Below are 16,132 nucleotides of genomic sequence, written 5' to 3' on the forward strand. Positions count from 1 at the left end.
ACTGGTTTCAAGTAGGTCCTAAGATGACTTCTTAAGTAGTTCAAACCACAGTAATGAACTCAGGCCAAGACACACATCCTCCAAGCCATGAACCACAATGGCTGCCAGTCAAAAGCCTGCCTGCCCCCAGCCCTCAGCCAAAATCGGGGCCACAATCTGCTGAACCCAAAATTCCCTCAGCTCCCGGGGCTCCCGACTTTCTGGCCCCCCACAGTAACCGCCCTTCTCACCTCACAGAATCACATAATTGTTAGGAGGTCATCTGGTCCAACCCCCCTGCCAAGGCAGGGTCACCTACAGCAGGTGACACAGGACCGTGTCCAGGTGGGTTTTGAGTGTCTCCAGAGAGAGAGACTCCACGGCCTCCCTGGGCAGCCTGTTTCAGTGCTCTGCCACTCTCAACATAAAGAAGTTCTTCCTCATGCGGAGGTGGAACTTCTTGTGGTTTAGTTTATGGCCGTTGCTCCTTGTTCTGTCGCTGGGTACCACTGAAAAGAGTTCCGGCACCATCCTCCTCTTGGCATCTCCTTGCCCTCGTCATGAGGCGAGGCAGACCTCGCACCCTCTCGCCTCAAGCCCCTTCTCCCCTTTAGCAGGAGGCCGCCCGCACACCCCGCTTGCTGCCGGCGATGGCGGCCCCGGGCCTCGCTCGCCGGCCCATCCCCGCGCGGCGCCCGCGGCCGCGGAGCTGCTGCCCGGCGGAGCTGCCCGATGGAGCGCGGCTGCCCAGCGGCGGCAGCCAGGTACCTCCCCCCGCCGCCGCCTCCTCCGCCCCCTTTTGTGGCGGTGCCAGGCGGCCGCCGGGTTTCCTGCTGACGCCGGAGAGCCGCGGATGGGCAGGAAAGGCCGCCTCTCCTCCCGCCTCGCCCCGCCGGCAGGAGCGCGGAGCGGTCTCCGGGAGAAGCGCGGCGGAGAGGGCGCAGGTGCGGGGCGGGCCCGGCGGCCGCGAGGGCCGGGCGGCCGCGCCGAGAAGAGGGCGCCGGCCATGGCAGCCCCCGCTTCTTGAATGCTACAAGCCGCCCCTCCGCCGCCGATGGCCGAAGCCTGGAGGCTGGAGGAGGACGAGGAGGAGCTGCGGGAGCTCGGCAGGAGGCACCGGAGGGTCGCGCTGAGCTCGGCGGCAGGTGAGCGGTTAGGGCGCGGCGGACCGTGGCGTCGCTTCCTTTGGGCTGGCCCCGGCCCGCTCCCCGCGTCTGGATTCCTGTCGGGGGCAGGGCGGCGTTGGCGGTGCCGCCCCGAGGTGTGCCGGCCCCGACGGCCTCGCCCCGGGGCAGCTCGGTTCAGCTCAGGTGCATCCGAGCCGCAGGTGTGTGTCCGCGGGCCGCCCCCAGAGCCTGCTCGTGCTCCTAGCTGATCGTAGTCACCAGTGGTTTAAGTTAGAAGGGGACTTAAGGATCATCTGGTTCCAACCCCCCTGCCGTGGACAAGGACACCTTCAACTAGACCAGGTTGCTCGGTGTCCCGTCCAACCTGTCCTTGAGCACCTCCAGGGACAGGGCATCCACAACTTCTCTGGGCAACCTGTTCCAGTGTTTCACCACCCTGATGCTAACGTGGGCATGTGCTGACCCACCAAAGACATGTCCAGGTGTATAAGGTGACCTATGAGGAAGTTAAATGCCTGTTTTTCTTCAAAGTACCAAGGCAGAAGAACATCTGGATAGCAAGCTGTCCACATTTAGCCATTTCTGTGTAGGTATGGACAGCAGGCCCTGGTGAAGAGGCAAGAACCAGTGCATGTGAGAAGGAATGGAGGTTGGGAGTGAGCAGATTGATGTGTCTTTGTAGAGCGACCTGGATGTAACAACAAGCTTTTGTCTGAAATGATGAATTAAAGTGGACCCTGGCAGCAGTTGAAAGTATTTAATTCAGACATCATTGTTAATTGAGGGTCAACGTGTATGTCACTGTCCTGTAGTCACTGAGGTGTGAATGCAGCATTTCTTTTTCTGTCAGTGTAAAATCCCTTCCAAAATTAATCATTTTCCTAAGGTCTGTTTCCAGGTAAAATCTCAGCCATGCTGAAGTTGAATTCCAAATGTTCTGGCTTTTAATAATTATGATACAACTGTAACAATATAGCACCTTCTGCAATTCATGTGAGTTTACATCATTTCAGCAGCAAGAAATTGAGTGTCCCTTTGTAGTTGACAAAAACACAGCAACATAAGGGATCTTAGAGGAAAACTTGCAACAGGCAGGCCCTGTGGCCTTCAGTGACTCAAGTTATGTCAATGCCTATCTGGGCAGGTGCAGGTTTAGCAGGACCCTATTGAAACCACTGTGGTTTGGCATGTGTGCAGGGTTTTGCCTTGTCTTGGGTATAGTGCAAAAAACCAGTGTTGGTTCCTGTATGGTTTCCTCAGCAGTGAAATGTTCGTGCTGCTGGTTATGATGTCTGTTTTCTAAAGGCATTTCTTCTGGAGGTTTTTATTAGCGGAAAACGTAGAATTGGTTCTAGCATTTATATGTGTATATAACCTTTGCCTCCTTCTTGTGAAAAAAAGCTTGTTCCCAGAATTTGTCTTTGGTGTAATGCTACTAACCAGTAATAAAAGGTGTTTTTATTAGTAATTTTTCCTGACAGCCATCCTTTGAAATGGGCCCAGCACTGTTTGTTTACCTTACTGGTGTAAAGTATGTGTGAATGAATAGCATTCTGCTTGAGCTGTCTCACCTTCTTTCCATCTGTTTGCACGTCTCTATGGTGGAAAACAGAACAGCGCTAAGACTCCCAGCGGAGTATTAAGGCATCAGTGAAGAATATCATCCAAAGCAGATGAGTTTGCTGTTCTTCCCTTACTTGACCTTTACTTACATACTTTTATTTACAAACCTACTGAAAATGAGTGGGGTTTTTTTGCCTGTAATGTGCACTGCCAGAATGGTAATATAAATAGGTGTTAAATAAGCCTGCAAAATATTTTGTTGTAGGCTTTAAGAAATGTAGTGGCACCTTAGCAGACTGTCAATTTAAATATTTCAGTGTGTTAAACTAATTGTGAATGAAGCAACTTAAATTTCTGGTATGTTCAGCTTGTGCATGGAAGTGCCTAACGGGGTTGATCACCTTTGTCCTACTCATGCAAGGCATGTATGCAAAGTGGGAGCTGAAAGGTGAAAGTTCACAAATGCTTCTGACTCACTAAACACTCAGATGTAGTTAGCAGTGGTTTATTGGAGAAGCAGAGCACAGGAGGGTCTGGAATGAAGAAGTAGTATTTTCTCTTGAAGCCAGTCGCAGTTGTGCTGTGCCGTGTACTGCAGGATGAAGCCAGCTAAACTAAACTAACACCTTGCCGCTGCTCTAGAGGTGTGATCTCCTTTGTGGGTGTGCACTTCTGCTTTCTCTTGTGTGTCAGTTCTGCTGCTTGTCCAGCCTGTTGGTGAGTGAAGTCACTGGAGTTGTGGTTTGGTGGTAGCCTGGGCTGATGTACTGGGTGGCTGCCTCACTCAGAGCCCTTGTACTTGCTAGAACCTGCACCAACCTGTTTGGGTGCATTGTCCAAGCAGAGGGATATTTTTCTGGTTCTCTTCAGTGGGTGGGAGTCTTTTGATTCAGCTCACTGAAATGGTTTTGCACAGGTTTGGGTGAATGTTGGAGCTGGCACAAGGGAAAGAGTAGGAACATGCAGCCAGAGGGAGGTAAGAGCCTATGCCACCAGAAGTTAGTTTGGCTTAGATTGCTGTGAAACTGCAGCCTGAGATCTGTTAGACCTACTCATGGTTTTTTTTTTTTTTTAATTTGGTTCACTGAAGAGTTGATCTGTTTGGTTTTTTGCTGTGTTGGGTTGGGAGCTTTTTTGCTGGTTTAATGAGCTGAAGATGCTTGCTTTAAGCATTAGACTCCAGAGCAGATATTGAAACATGGAAACTTGGAGGACTGAGATAGGAAGAATCATCTGTGTCCAAGGGTAGTTGTAGACAGCTCAGGTGGCTTGTCTGACTGCCTGTGTCTACCACACTGCATGTCATGATTCCATGTCATGGCATTATTTTCTCTGAATTCAAGAAAGTTTTTATTTGGCATGTTCTGGAAAACCTGTGAGAAGATATTAAATAGAGCAATTTGAAACTCTTCTAGAGAAATTATTTTCCCTTTGAGAAAATGCTGATTGAATTTATATATATATATATTTTTTTATATATATATATATAGGTTTTTTAGGTTATAGGGAGGAGAGCTACAATACATTCTTTAAAAATTGAAAACAATGAAAGTAGCTGCATAGGTTCGTTAAAACTGAATCATCTGGTCACCTGCTCTGGGAAAGGAAGACACTTTTGTTGGAAAGTTTTAGGGTTTTTTACGGCAATATAAATAAGAACAATAATGTGATTGATTTTTACCTCCTTTGTTGCATATTTCTGTCACATACATTATTGTTCTGGGAAGTTATAGAGACCACAGGATCTTTACTGGATTTTTTTTGTTTAGAATGTTAGTATTTTTACTTAGTTTGTTTTTAATAAGGTGGAAACAAAAAAATTCCAAACAAACCAGAACAACCTCATTAAAATGCTATTTCTCCACAGGCTCTCTCCAGTCAGACTCTGGGCCTTAATCTGGTGTGCTTTCCTATTTTCACTACCTTTTTATTCTGTGTCTACTGACTGAAGTGGACTTGCAGGAAAGTTTATAGTAATATAGTGAATTTTAGTTATGAGCTGCATTGTTTGATTATCTGTCCTTGCTGTCACATTAGGTCTGTGTACCACAGTATTCTGATATTATCTAAAGTGCACAAGAAATTTTTAACATATTCACTATCTGCATTGTTTCACTTTGAGTTCTGGCCAGTGTTCCTTGAGAAAGAATAGCCCATTACAGATATGGTAGAACTGTCCTTACTTAAAAATAAAATGAAATTGCCAAATATGGAAGCCAATAATTAAATTATTTTGAGCTGATAATGAAGACCTATGTGATTTGTACTTGAATGTGTGGTTAAAAGTACAGGTGGTCAATAGTACAAGGGAAGGCTTTGGTTTAATTTAATACTACTCTGTTTTACTTATCACAAATGCTCGTCTGTGGTTTGTTGTCATACAATGGCTATAAATTTTGCACATGAGTTTTGCTGTGCTGACTGAAACATCTCTGGGTTGAGTTTTGTTGGGTTTTCTTCCCCCTTCCCGTATTTCTGTTTCTCCATAGTAGTTCAGATGTTTCCTGGAACTTTTTCAACTCTAGTGAGCAGTTTTAGATTTTGGGTGAAATAATCTACTTTTGATTGGTTGATTGACTGAGTGCTTTGAAGGGTTTTTTGCCAAAACAAGATTTAGTTCAGAGTTAGATCAATTCTTTACACTTCCACAACTCCCACATCAGACTGGCGCTGACTTGTTTTTGAAGCTGAGAACAATGAGCTGTGTCCAGTATAACAAATTAAGGTTGAATATTTCACTGCTCAACATGCTGAGAGGTTATAGGGGTACATTTCTGTAGTGTGTTTGATGAAGTTCGGTGAACATTAATTTGCAGGCATCATGGACTTTCTACAGATAAATGAAGAATTTCATACAACAATGCTCAGCAGTTGTTCCCATGTTAATGCAAAATTACATATTTGGCCTTAAGAAGTAAAGAATGAGATGGTCTGCAATTCTTCATTAAATTCTTGGGTCTGAGACTGTTTTGGTGGTGATGTCCTTTAGGGTTCACTGGATCATAACAAGAAGAGCTCAAGCTAAGTCCTCCCCAAGGGGTGCCAGCGACCTTGGAGCTGGGAGAAAGCATGATTAGGAAAAGGGTAATTCGAAGACTTAGCTGCTTAACTGTTCCTATATTTCAGAGCTGGAAAGATAGGCATCTTGCAGAAGAGAAGTCACCATTGTTCAGCTGGAAACTTCTCTGTCTGCATGCCTGTGTCCTTCAGTGCTGATCTGGAAATTGTTCTGCTTGTCCATACCAAGTGTAACAGTTTATCCTCTTTTATTCAGAGATAAGAAAAAAAGCCCCCATGAAGTAGATCACCTGTTTCAAATAAATTCATAAAGTGTACTATGATCCACTAGTCTGTCCGTGTGTACACAAGAAGCCCTTAAAAAGAGAACTAAGAGGAGCATTCAGGGTAGGGGAGTGTGTGCCACTATTTTATTTATTTCTTTGTTTAGTCAGTTAGCTCACAAATTCAAGAAGCAGTGGAGTTGATGGCCAGCTGAACATCGCTTCCCTCTTTTCCCTGGGATTCAGTCTGTTTTGTTTTGGTAGTCCCGATGCAGATTTAGTACCTTCAGTTTTAATAATTGCTTCAGGCACCCCAACAGTAAAACACTGAGGATCCAAAGAGCACAAATAATGTACTTTTCCTGTAATAATCTCTGACTGATGCTGGTTTGTTGTGTCTTGCAATTGTTAAGAAGGTGAGGTGATTAGGCATTTTTCATAGCCCATTGAAATTACTGCACACATTTCTACTATATTTCATAGTCTTTGTAGCTTGCTTGAGGTAAATATAAATACTAACTAAAGTTTTTTTGGAAGTTAAATAACATAGCCTATACATGGAAATTCTCCAACGTATCTTGAAATTCAAGTTAGTGGCAAGAAAAACCTGCTTGCGGTTACTTGGAGTGTACCAGGAGTGTAGACTGAACCCCAAAGAATGTTGTGCCTTCTGAAGAAACAAGGCTTCTAAAAATGAAGGCTGGTCTTAGGAAAAGAATTAAATAACTTCTGATAGTCAGTGGGGTGATTTCCTAGCCAAGGAAACTGTAGAAGGACAAATAATAATAAGTATCATTATTAAGTGATTAAATGGACCTTCTTCATTTAGGTTAGAGCCAAAGCAAGGCACAGAAGTATATAATTGCTTAGGGAGAGGTGAGTTTGTAGCCAGAGAATGACCCACAGAACTATGATTACCCAAAGACCTTGCTGTTACCGTGTTGTAAGCAGTCATTTCCTGTCAGGGCAACAAATGATAAGTCTGGGTTGTTGCATAAAGAATGGGGATAGACAGCAAAGGGTAAATGAATCATAACCTCATTGCAAGAAGCTTTTGCCGAAGTGGTTGTTGTTTACAGATGGAAAAAAGTGTAATATTTGTGAATAAATTTGTCAATATTTGCTTTTGAGAGTCTAGCCTTTGTTGTCCCGAAATGGGTTCTTTCACCCAGTGTGCAAGAGGCCAATCCACACAGAGTCAAGTTAATTGATTTATTTAGTTCAGCACAGAAAGGGGTTCTAGCTGGCAAATTCACAAAGCCAATACACCAATTATCAAAACTTTTCATAATTTATACATTTTGATAAGCAGAGGTATTAATGTTTATTTGCTATAATTTTTATAGTTCTCTTATTAATTAGTATTTTATTTGTTAGTTAAATTACTCTCTTGCTTCTTCTGCTAATCAGCCTACATGCTCAGACTTCCTTTGAGTATGTGGGTTTCTTGAGTTGGTGTCTGTGAGTCAGTAGTTGTGGTCTTCCCCTGCCAGAATTGTCTTTTACCTAGTTAGCACATTAGTTTGATGAGTTGGCTTTGTTTATTCCTCCTAATCTGGTTCCTGCTGGCCTTATCTTGGACATTCTGCCCAGTGTCCTTGCAGTCTATCAGTTCAGCATTCTGTTGTGATCCTGTTTCTCAAATTCTGTACTCTTGAAGTTGTCCCTTTTGTTTCTTTCTCTATAGCTGTAGTCACTGAGGCATGTTAAGCTGTGATTACTGAGCTGTTAAATATACTTTATCTATTTGGAAGCCATGCATCACCTTGATTTAAAATTTGGAAACTACAGAGTAGTGGTGTTGACACTCTCCATTAAAAGTTGATGTAGTTCTGTGTGTTTTGTTTCAGTAAGCATCTCATACAATATGTGCCATATGAAATTTTATTTTGATAGTGCGAAAGTAATTTGCCATGAACTTCTTTATGCTTATTGTCTATAGTTAAATACAATGCTTTAGCATGGTTCAGTTTCTTTGCTTTTATGACTTTGTGTTTGTGTTCATGGAAGTGTTGTCTGGAAGGGAGCTCTGGGGTCACCTAGTCCAACCTCCTTCTTGAAGCAGGCCTGTTGCCAAGGCTAGATCCATTTAGCTGTGTCTTGAAAAGTCTCCTGAAAGAAAGGGATTTACAGTCTCTTCAGGTAACCTATTTTAGTGCTTCACTTATTCCTAATGGAAGAACTTTTGCTAACATACAACCTGAACCTCCCAAGCTACATTTGTGACCATTGCCCCATTCAATGTTGTTCACTAACACCAAGAAGAGTTTACATCTGTGATCTTTGTTGCTACCCTGCAAGTAGCTGTGTGTTGTGGTTCAATAGCTTCTTTGCCTTCTCTTATCTGGGGTAAAGGAGTGTGGCCCCTTCAGCCTTCTCATTGCACAGTCCTGCCTTGCTTATTCAGGTTCTCAAACTGTACAAAATATGTAGTGGAAGTGTTGTTTTCATTGCTGGCCAAGGTTTTTTTACTCTGCACTTGAAAAACAGTATGCACAAAAGGCACTGAGGCATTCCAACAGCAGATTTGGGAACACAATATATCATCTGTTGATGTGTGGTTTATGCTTGGCAAGCATCCTTCCCTTTCGTGAAGGATGAAAATAAGTTTTGTGGGAAAGCATAGATTCTGGCTGATGGCACATACCAAGAAAACTTCCTGTTTTTCCCCTCAACGTTGTATAAATTTTGACAGACACAGGATCTTATGTATATCAATATTTTTTAATTGACCATGATGTAGTGCTGTTACACTAATTGCTTCAGGTGATGTTTTAAATCTGTAGAGATTTGTATGGATTTCATGTGTTTTTCTAAAAACATCAATTTGACAATTCTGACTTGAGAACTTAGAATCTTCTGACAAAAGTTAATGGTATGCTAAATAAGATGCTTCAAAGATGAACCTAATTGGTTTAGGAATTTTTGCATGTGTTATAAAACAAATCTATCCCTGTTTTCCTGCTGTCTATGGCTGTATTTGGATCCAGCCTGAAGGGCTGGATGGCAGCAAGGCTGAAAATGTTCACATTGAAGTAGAAGCTGAATGCAACAAATGTTACTGTTCATTTTTTTTCTTTTCCCTAAGCTTTTAAAGAGGTTGTAGCGTTTCTTTTGTGTGTGTGTTACTACCTCAGTCAGCTTGTTCAGGCTTTTGAAGAAGACGTGATTGGATCAGAATGTGCTAAAGATTTCAAATGATTGACGTTGTTACTCCTGTGACTGATAGTGGGCACACCATCAGCCTTTCAGAGCTGTGCTAGTAGCTCACGTGGCCCAGTGCACAAACTGAAAAAACAAATGTCTTCAGGAAAGTATGCAAGAAACACCTCCTAGGATTCAATTTTTACTTCCAAGAGAGATTCCTTGCCCTCTGCAGTCAATTTCTTAGCAACTTCTGGGAGGCTGCATATGAAAGGCCCTGCTAAATTGCTGCCAATGGATTTATCTTTCACGAATTCAATTCCTTTTTTGAACCCACTTAGACTTTTAGTCTTCAAATATTACATGATAGTAAGGAACACGATCATTCATCATATGAAATCAGTTAGTGCCTTTTACATAGTGGTTGGTATTTCTGCTTCGTTCTTGAATTATGGTGATAAAATTCTTATCTATATTCTGCGTTTTAATGTGATCTTGATTGTGGTGATTTACTTCCTTAAAAACTAAGGTAAATTTTCATGCACTGTGTTTCTACAAAAGGATTTTTGACCCATTCTCCTTCTGGACAGAATATTGTATGCATAAAAGAAGCAGTTCGACTTTTTTCTTTAGATTCTATTCATAAGAGATAAGATAAAATTAATATAATTTGTTTTCTCAAGGTGATAATTTTGTATTCATCATTAATTCCTTCTTGCATTAAAACCTGAGTGCTCAATGTCACAGATCTATACATGAAAATTGGTTCAGGTTGTGCACATCTGTGCTAAATCATTTACAAGAATTTTTGAGTGTACAGTGTGCTGTGATCTTACTGGTTATTAAAAAACTGTTGGTTCATCCTGTTGGAGAGATGGGACGTAAATGCCTGGAAACAAGCTCAGCATTTCAATAAGTTTCTCATAATTAATTCCTCTGTTGGTGTGCTGTATTCATTTTATAACTGTCTGTGCTGTAAATTTAGGGTACAAAGCTAATAGAAATGTGGGACTTGGGATCAAAATAGAAGTTTTATAAGAAGTTTCTCTGCTTCTACCAAGCACTTGAAGAACAGGTGCCACAGTTCAACAGATGGCAAATGCTGTACACTTTGTCATTTGTCTTAAGCTTGCCATTCCTTGCAAGTATGTCTGACACAATACTCAGTGAACTCCAAACTGGGATGATGAAGTTCACCTGAAAATGGAATTCTTGAGGCTGGGCACCTGTCATGTCCTACCTGACAGTCTACCATGTCCATTGTTTAAGCAGGTCAAGTCCATGCTTGGAAGAGCATCACTGCCAGTATGGAGCAGGTATCACTGAATGATGAGATGGGATAATGCTGCAGACCTCATGTATTCAGCACTTATAAGCCTAACTATGAAAAAACTGGGGTTTTTTTCTGTTCTAGTGTGCAAAGCTTGCTGAAGATTACCATTATCATGTCTGGGAAATGCATGGTAGCAGCTGCCATGACATCAGGCACATCTCATTTCTCTAATTGCTGCCCACTAGCTTGATGTTTGTGGATCCATTATCAAGAACTATTTGAAGTGTGTCATTATGGTATTCTGGCACCATAGCAATGCAGAGGTACTTATTAGTGTATTTACAGATGTTGAATGCCTCTGACAGGATCTGTAGGCCTTTTTTGGTGAGTGCACAGAATTGGGGAGGGGTCTAGGAGCACATGGGAGGGTAGTTATTTCCTCCAAGGTACCAAACAATTGGAACCATTTCTGCCAGCATTACCAGTGTCCAGAAAAGCTGTGTTTATCTGTGGTAAGCACACAGTTCTTTGTTTTGAGGGTTTCTGAATGCTTAATAGCTTTGCCATCCTTTTGCTTGGTCATTCTAAGTTGCCATATGATTTTTGAAGCCTTTCATTGAACTGTAAGCGAAACTGCTTTGTGTTACCATGAGTAGCAACTGAATGGATGAAATTTGCATTTAGAAGACTGAGAACAAGATACAGTAGCCTCATGTCAAGGGTAGAAGCAGTTAAACAATTACTTTTATAATAGCTGCTTTTTCTGCTGTGTATTTTTGAGGGACTGGGAGGAGAAGGAAGTATGATTGACAAATATTTGGAAAAAACAGGTGAGGAGGCTTTGTGAAATACTGTAATATTCTCAGAAATAAATACAGCAGTCAGCTTTGTCTATAGTACGAGGGCCACACATGAAAAATGAAAGCAGCGTGTATCTGAGTGGTTGTTCAGAAGGCATTTCTTAGAATTGTGACTTACAGCTTTCGTACACAGAGAGAACTCCAGTATTTTTATTATTATTTGTATGTTTTGTAAATTTAACCGTGTTTTCAAATTTTAAATAAAAAGTAATACACCAAACTCTGTGTTGTGGGCCATACTTACTTTTGTTGAGCATGCTTGAACTTGCTACCAAGTGGTATGAAAGCCCTGTGCTTTTATAAAACCCCAGGAAGGGTTGCCTACCTCTGTTTCGTCACAGCAGGTGGTCTTTCTATTCTGTGAGTTGCTATTTCCTTCCCTGTTTCCTGTCTTCCCTCTTTATAAAACATCATTATCATCCTCTGTTTTGGAGCTTGGGAGGGTATGTTTCACATTGGTTGGGCAAGGGAGCCTGTCTTAAGAAGGTAATGGCAGTGTCCAGCAACTGCATCTTTCTGTCCCTGTCAAAGACACTGAGCACCTGTGGGCTTCTTCAGTAATCCTCTCCTCTTTGGCACTCTTACCAATTAGTCAGGACTTCCAGTGTGTTCCCACTGTTGGAATTGATCTTCCATTTCGAATTCCTGTCTCAAGTTGTCGTAAGATCCTAATTTAGTGTTGCTCAGATAAGTCTACACACCTTCATTTTCCCATGGACACAAAAGACGTGGCTACAGAGGGATCAGTTGGACTGCATGCATGGGCCTTCTGCACAAGGTGACATCATGGTGCAAGGAATCCAGCTGTACATAGTGATTACTGGTCAGGATGGTCTTCCATCAACATGCATGCAGATTTACATGCACATGTTAGGCCAGTAATGAAGGCCTCTGAGGTACCTTAAAGGGGATTTAGTAGATATTTAACACTTACCTTGGAGCAGATGTGGAGAAATTCATTACACACCTCAGTAAAATGTCTTCAGAATGCCAGGTGACTCACTTTTTTAAAAATTGGGTGCTGATCATTTCATTATTAAATGATACGCATTAAAACATTACTTTTTTCAATAACAGCAAAGTGCTGGGCTTCCTGTTCTGTGGAATTCTGGCAGAGAGATGCACAACTTCTAAGCATGTGCTCAAAGCTGATGGACGAGGGTTATCTCAGGGTGCAACAATTTTTTCATATATGCCACCATCATTAAACAAATCCATTTTTTGCGCCTTCACATTAATCCTTTTTATGATGTGTCTAGGTCTTGTAATCTTTGTTTGATGATAAAAGTGCAAGAGACCTTTTTGGGAATAATCCGTGTAACGGTACTTCAGAAGAATCCAGTACACGTGAGAAGCAATTGTTAGATTCAGTTTCCCAGATATTTTTTATTTCTGTGTTGGGCAAAATTACCAATGTCACTGGAGGGAAAATATTTTGTTAATAGGCTAATTTCAAATGCACTTCCATAGAAAATTAGTACTTGTAACAAAATCATTGAGATTTAAGACTGTTCTCATTAGGTGAACTGGGTAAACAGCTTGGGGATTCTTTAATCATGAACAGTGACAAAGGACCACAAAATATTCCAAGAAGAAGCTATTGAGTATTTCAGTGGTATCTTAAGAGAAATAAATACTTTCATTTGCCTGGTACATTTATTATATTTTTAGAGATACTGCCTTTTTTTAATGGTTGAGTGTATTACAGTCCTTTCTTTTCATACATTATTTTCTTTCTCTCTGTGTCTTTTCATGTTCCCAGTCTCCAAATTCCTCCCACAGTGCAGACCTATGCACTTACTTGCATTCACTATCATGTCTGATATCTAAATTGGAAGCAGTGTCACCTTTATTCTGTCAGTGGCTTCACGGGATGAAATAGTCAATAAAGAAATTTTCTTGTTTGTTTTAAAGCCAAATTAGTTTTCCTAATATACAGAAGGGAGAATATCTTCTGAATTGCTATTCAGCACTTTATTGTGAGTCCATGTGTGGCCCACTTTGAATATGGCTTAGCTTCCCAGTGCTTAATGCATTACACTGGGGACTTTTGTTGCTGAGGTTTGCCATCTCAACAGTAAAAACATATTGTTTCAGATTAGCAAATTCAGAAAACTTTTAATTGTCCAATGAGACAGGGTTCTTAGTTTGGTGAGGGGGTGGGAAGGGTGAAATTTGCAGTTTTTTACATCCAAGAATAAATGATCTTACTATACAGCGTAATAGATGGAGAGTCCAGCTTTTATAACTAATAAAGATAGAGTGTGACTTCTCAAAAATTCTAAATGATTACCTGAAAAGTATACAACAAAGGCTCTTTCTACAACACCTGGTTTTGTACTGTGTAGATAAAGGGAAATCGTTTAAATGGTCAAAGTGATATCCCTTGCAGTACTAGACTTGAAGCGGCCAGAAATTTACATGTTTAGGAAATGGTTGTTCAACAGGAAAATAACCAAATCAAACAAGCTAAATGCCCTGTGGAAAACTTAAAGAAAATGGTTCCTTTTAGTATTTATAGAAAGACTTTTATCATTACCGTAGTCATTCCACAGCAGTATTTCTCTGTGCATATCTTAGGTCTCCTGGCACGGAAAGTGCCCCTAAGTTGTGTAGTAAGGAGCATGTTGTGACAGGTGAATGTACCTACACACAGGTGTTCAAAGCTGGAGGCTCTTTTGGTGCTGGATGTTCTGGTTCTCAAGCAGGGCAAACTCCTGAGGAGGAAAATAATTGAATAAACTTGGATCTTGCATATGGTGTTTGAATGTTTATAAGATGGTCTGTTAATAAAGTGTCAGAAGGACAAGTTTATCCACACGTCTAACTAGTCCATTTATTGCATGTTGTGTATCAGCACCCTGTGACAGGCAGACGTAGGTAAGACTGAGTGAGCGCTGTGGTCTAGCTGAGGAATACGCAGAACCTCTGCAGGCATGCTAAATCCCTGATTTGGAAAGAAAAAGGTAGTACAGTGCTCTTGAAAGATAATTTCCTTTTAATGGCAGTGCTAGCAACATCAGAGAATTATTTTTCAGAGATGTGGATTTAACATTTCTGAAATGCCTAGAGAGGAACATGTTTTGTGGTTATAAGTCTTCTGTTCTTTGGAATGTTGAGTCAATTGATACTTTCTGTATGAAAGTATAAAAAAAGTTCAATAGTGGGGCTCATCTAGAGTAGCTCCCGCTGTGATTCTGGTGGTGTAGTGATACCTGTCTCTAGTTGTACCTGAAGTACATAATCAGAGAATTACATTGCACTGATCAGCTGGGATGTCTTTTATGAAGATGTGGGGATTCGTACTTTCAGGAGTTGCTAATTTCTTGATAAAAGAGCTTTAGAAACAGCTGTATCCTAAATTTCCTTTATAAACAACTGTGGTAGAAGGCAAAAGTGTGGTAATATATGCATGTAATGGGTGTATTTGATTGCTTATATACTTTGTTTATCATTTATGGCTTAAGAACAAGCCCAGTTCCCAGTGCTGAGTTTGGTCTAGGTTCTTACAGCACAAACCTTTTAGAGAAATGGTGACAGCTTACAGAGTCTGTTTACTTTCTCTTTTGTTTTCTGTGTCAGCCCCCTCTTATGATGGCACATATGTTCACACTGAGGCATGCACACTTTTGCTGTTGCAGTGCAGGAGAAATTTAGGAGCAAGAATGAGGGGGTGGAGCTTCAGAGTCACAAAAACAAATCAACAGCAAATGTAGCACTGGCAAATGTAGCCTCTGCTGTCCAGTAAAATCCTTTTTTCTCTTATATGTTGTGCACTTATAAGTGCACTAAAGGCTTTAAAGGTGATTATAGTTTATTTTCAATCTTTTTAGCAAGCTAAAGATACTATAACTTAAAGTTATACTATATTAATTATAGTTTGGATAATTAATACGCTTTATGGTGGTCAGTGGGTTTCGAAGTTAAATACTTGACTGCAGAGGTTCAGTGTGTTCTCAGCTATGTGTTGGGGTCCACCCCCAGCCATCTAGAAGTCGTGTTTAAGAGTGGGGGGAAAAGCATTACTCCAGTATAAAAAACTGCAGGAATGCTTTATGCTTACAGACTCAGTAACTGTTCAGCACTAAAACTGACAGACTACTATAATTTCATTGTGGGGGGTGCTGTAATGTTGGTTTTTTCCTGGCAATGTACTGCTCTGGTTTTCAACAGCATACTGTAGAAGTTAAAGCAAGTATAAAAACTGTCTGCCTTTACAATTAAAAACTCTCAGCATGTCCTGATTTTGTGGCCTTTTGTAGTAAAGGGAAAGCTATACATCAAGTAAATTTAAGAAGTTTCTTCCAAGCCTCTCATTAATCTCTCCTTGAGCATTCTGCCTTTTAAACAACTGATAAGAGACTCTGCTGTTCAAATACTAAAATACATAAACAAATATTCAGTCTTATGGGTTTTGTTGTATAGCTGTTCCTAACAAAATTAACCAAAATTTACAGTAGATTCTACACAGTGGAATCAATTTGCGTTGTTCTGATTCCTTACCTGATGGAAGTGCTGGAAAGAAGGAAGAGTTGCTTTGAGCCACAATATGCCTTAACAGACAGAGGCAAAAAGGTGGCAGTATCAGTGGCAGTTAGTGCTTATCTCGGTGCAGATGAAGCAACTAGCATTGAAAATCCCGCACAAATGCAGATTTTTTTCCCAGAAAACGTGCATTTAGTTTGAGTGAGGGCCCCATCTACATTGACAGTTAGAAATGGAAATTTGGGGCTCTTGCTGCAGTTGGCTGATAGGGACTGCTGCACCATTTAGCTATGATCACCTAGGTCTAGATGCATGTGACTAAAATAGTGGCAGGAACCATCATATTTCTGCATGATGCCTTGTAAAGCTGCTGTATTGGTCTTAGAGTCTGGGTTTGTTAAGGCCTGGCAGCCTTCAAAG

At 41.3% G+C, this 16,132-nt stretch overlaps 1 protein-coding gene across 3 annotated transcripts in view; it reads left to right on the forward strand.

Moving 5' to 3' along the window:
* Positions 1–880: 880 nt before the first annotated feature.
* SH3D19 (SH3 domain containing 19) overlaps positions 881–16,132 on the forward strand; it is an 85,025-nt gene continuing 69,773 nt past the window's right edge. For 2 of the 3 annotated variants that reach the window (XM_082281401.1, XM_082281402.1), the window contains exon 1: positions 881–1,124. In XM_082281401.1, coding sequence (XP_082137527.1) covers positions 1,007–1,124 — 118 coding nt within the window. In that variant the 5' untranslated portion in view covers positions 881–1,006. The remainder of the gene's footprint in view (positions 1,125–16,132) is intronic. The other variant, XM_082281403.1, reaches the window with a different exon arrangement.

The sequence above is a fragment of the Coloeus monedula genome, assembly GCF_965178545.1.
Source record: "Coloeus monedula genome assembly, chromosome: 5".
NCBI lineage: Eukaryota > Metazoa > Chordata > Aves > Passeriformes > Corvidae > Coloeus > Coloeus monedula.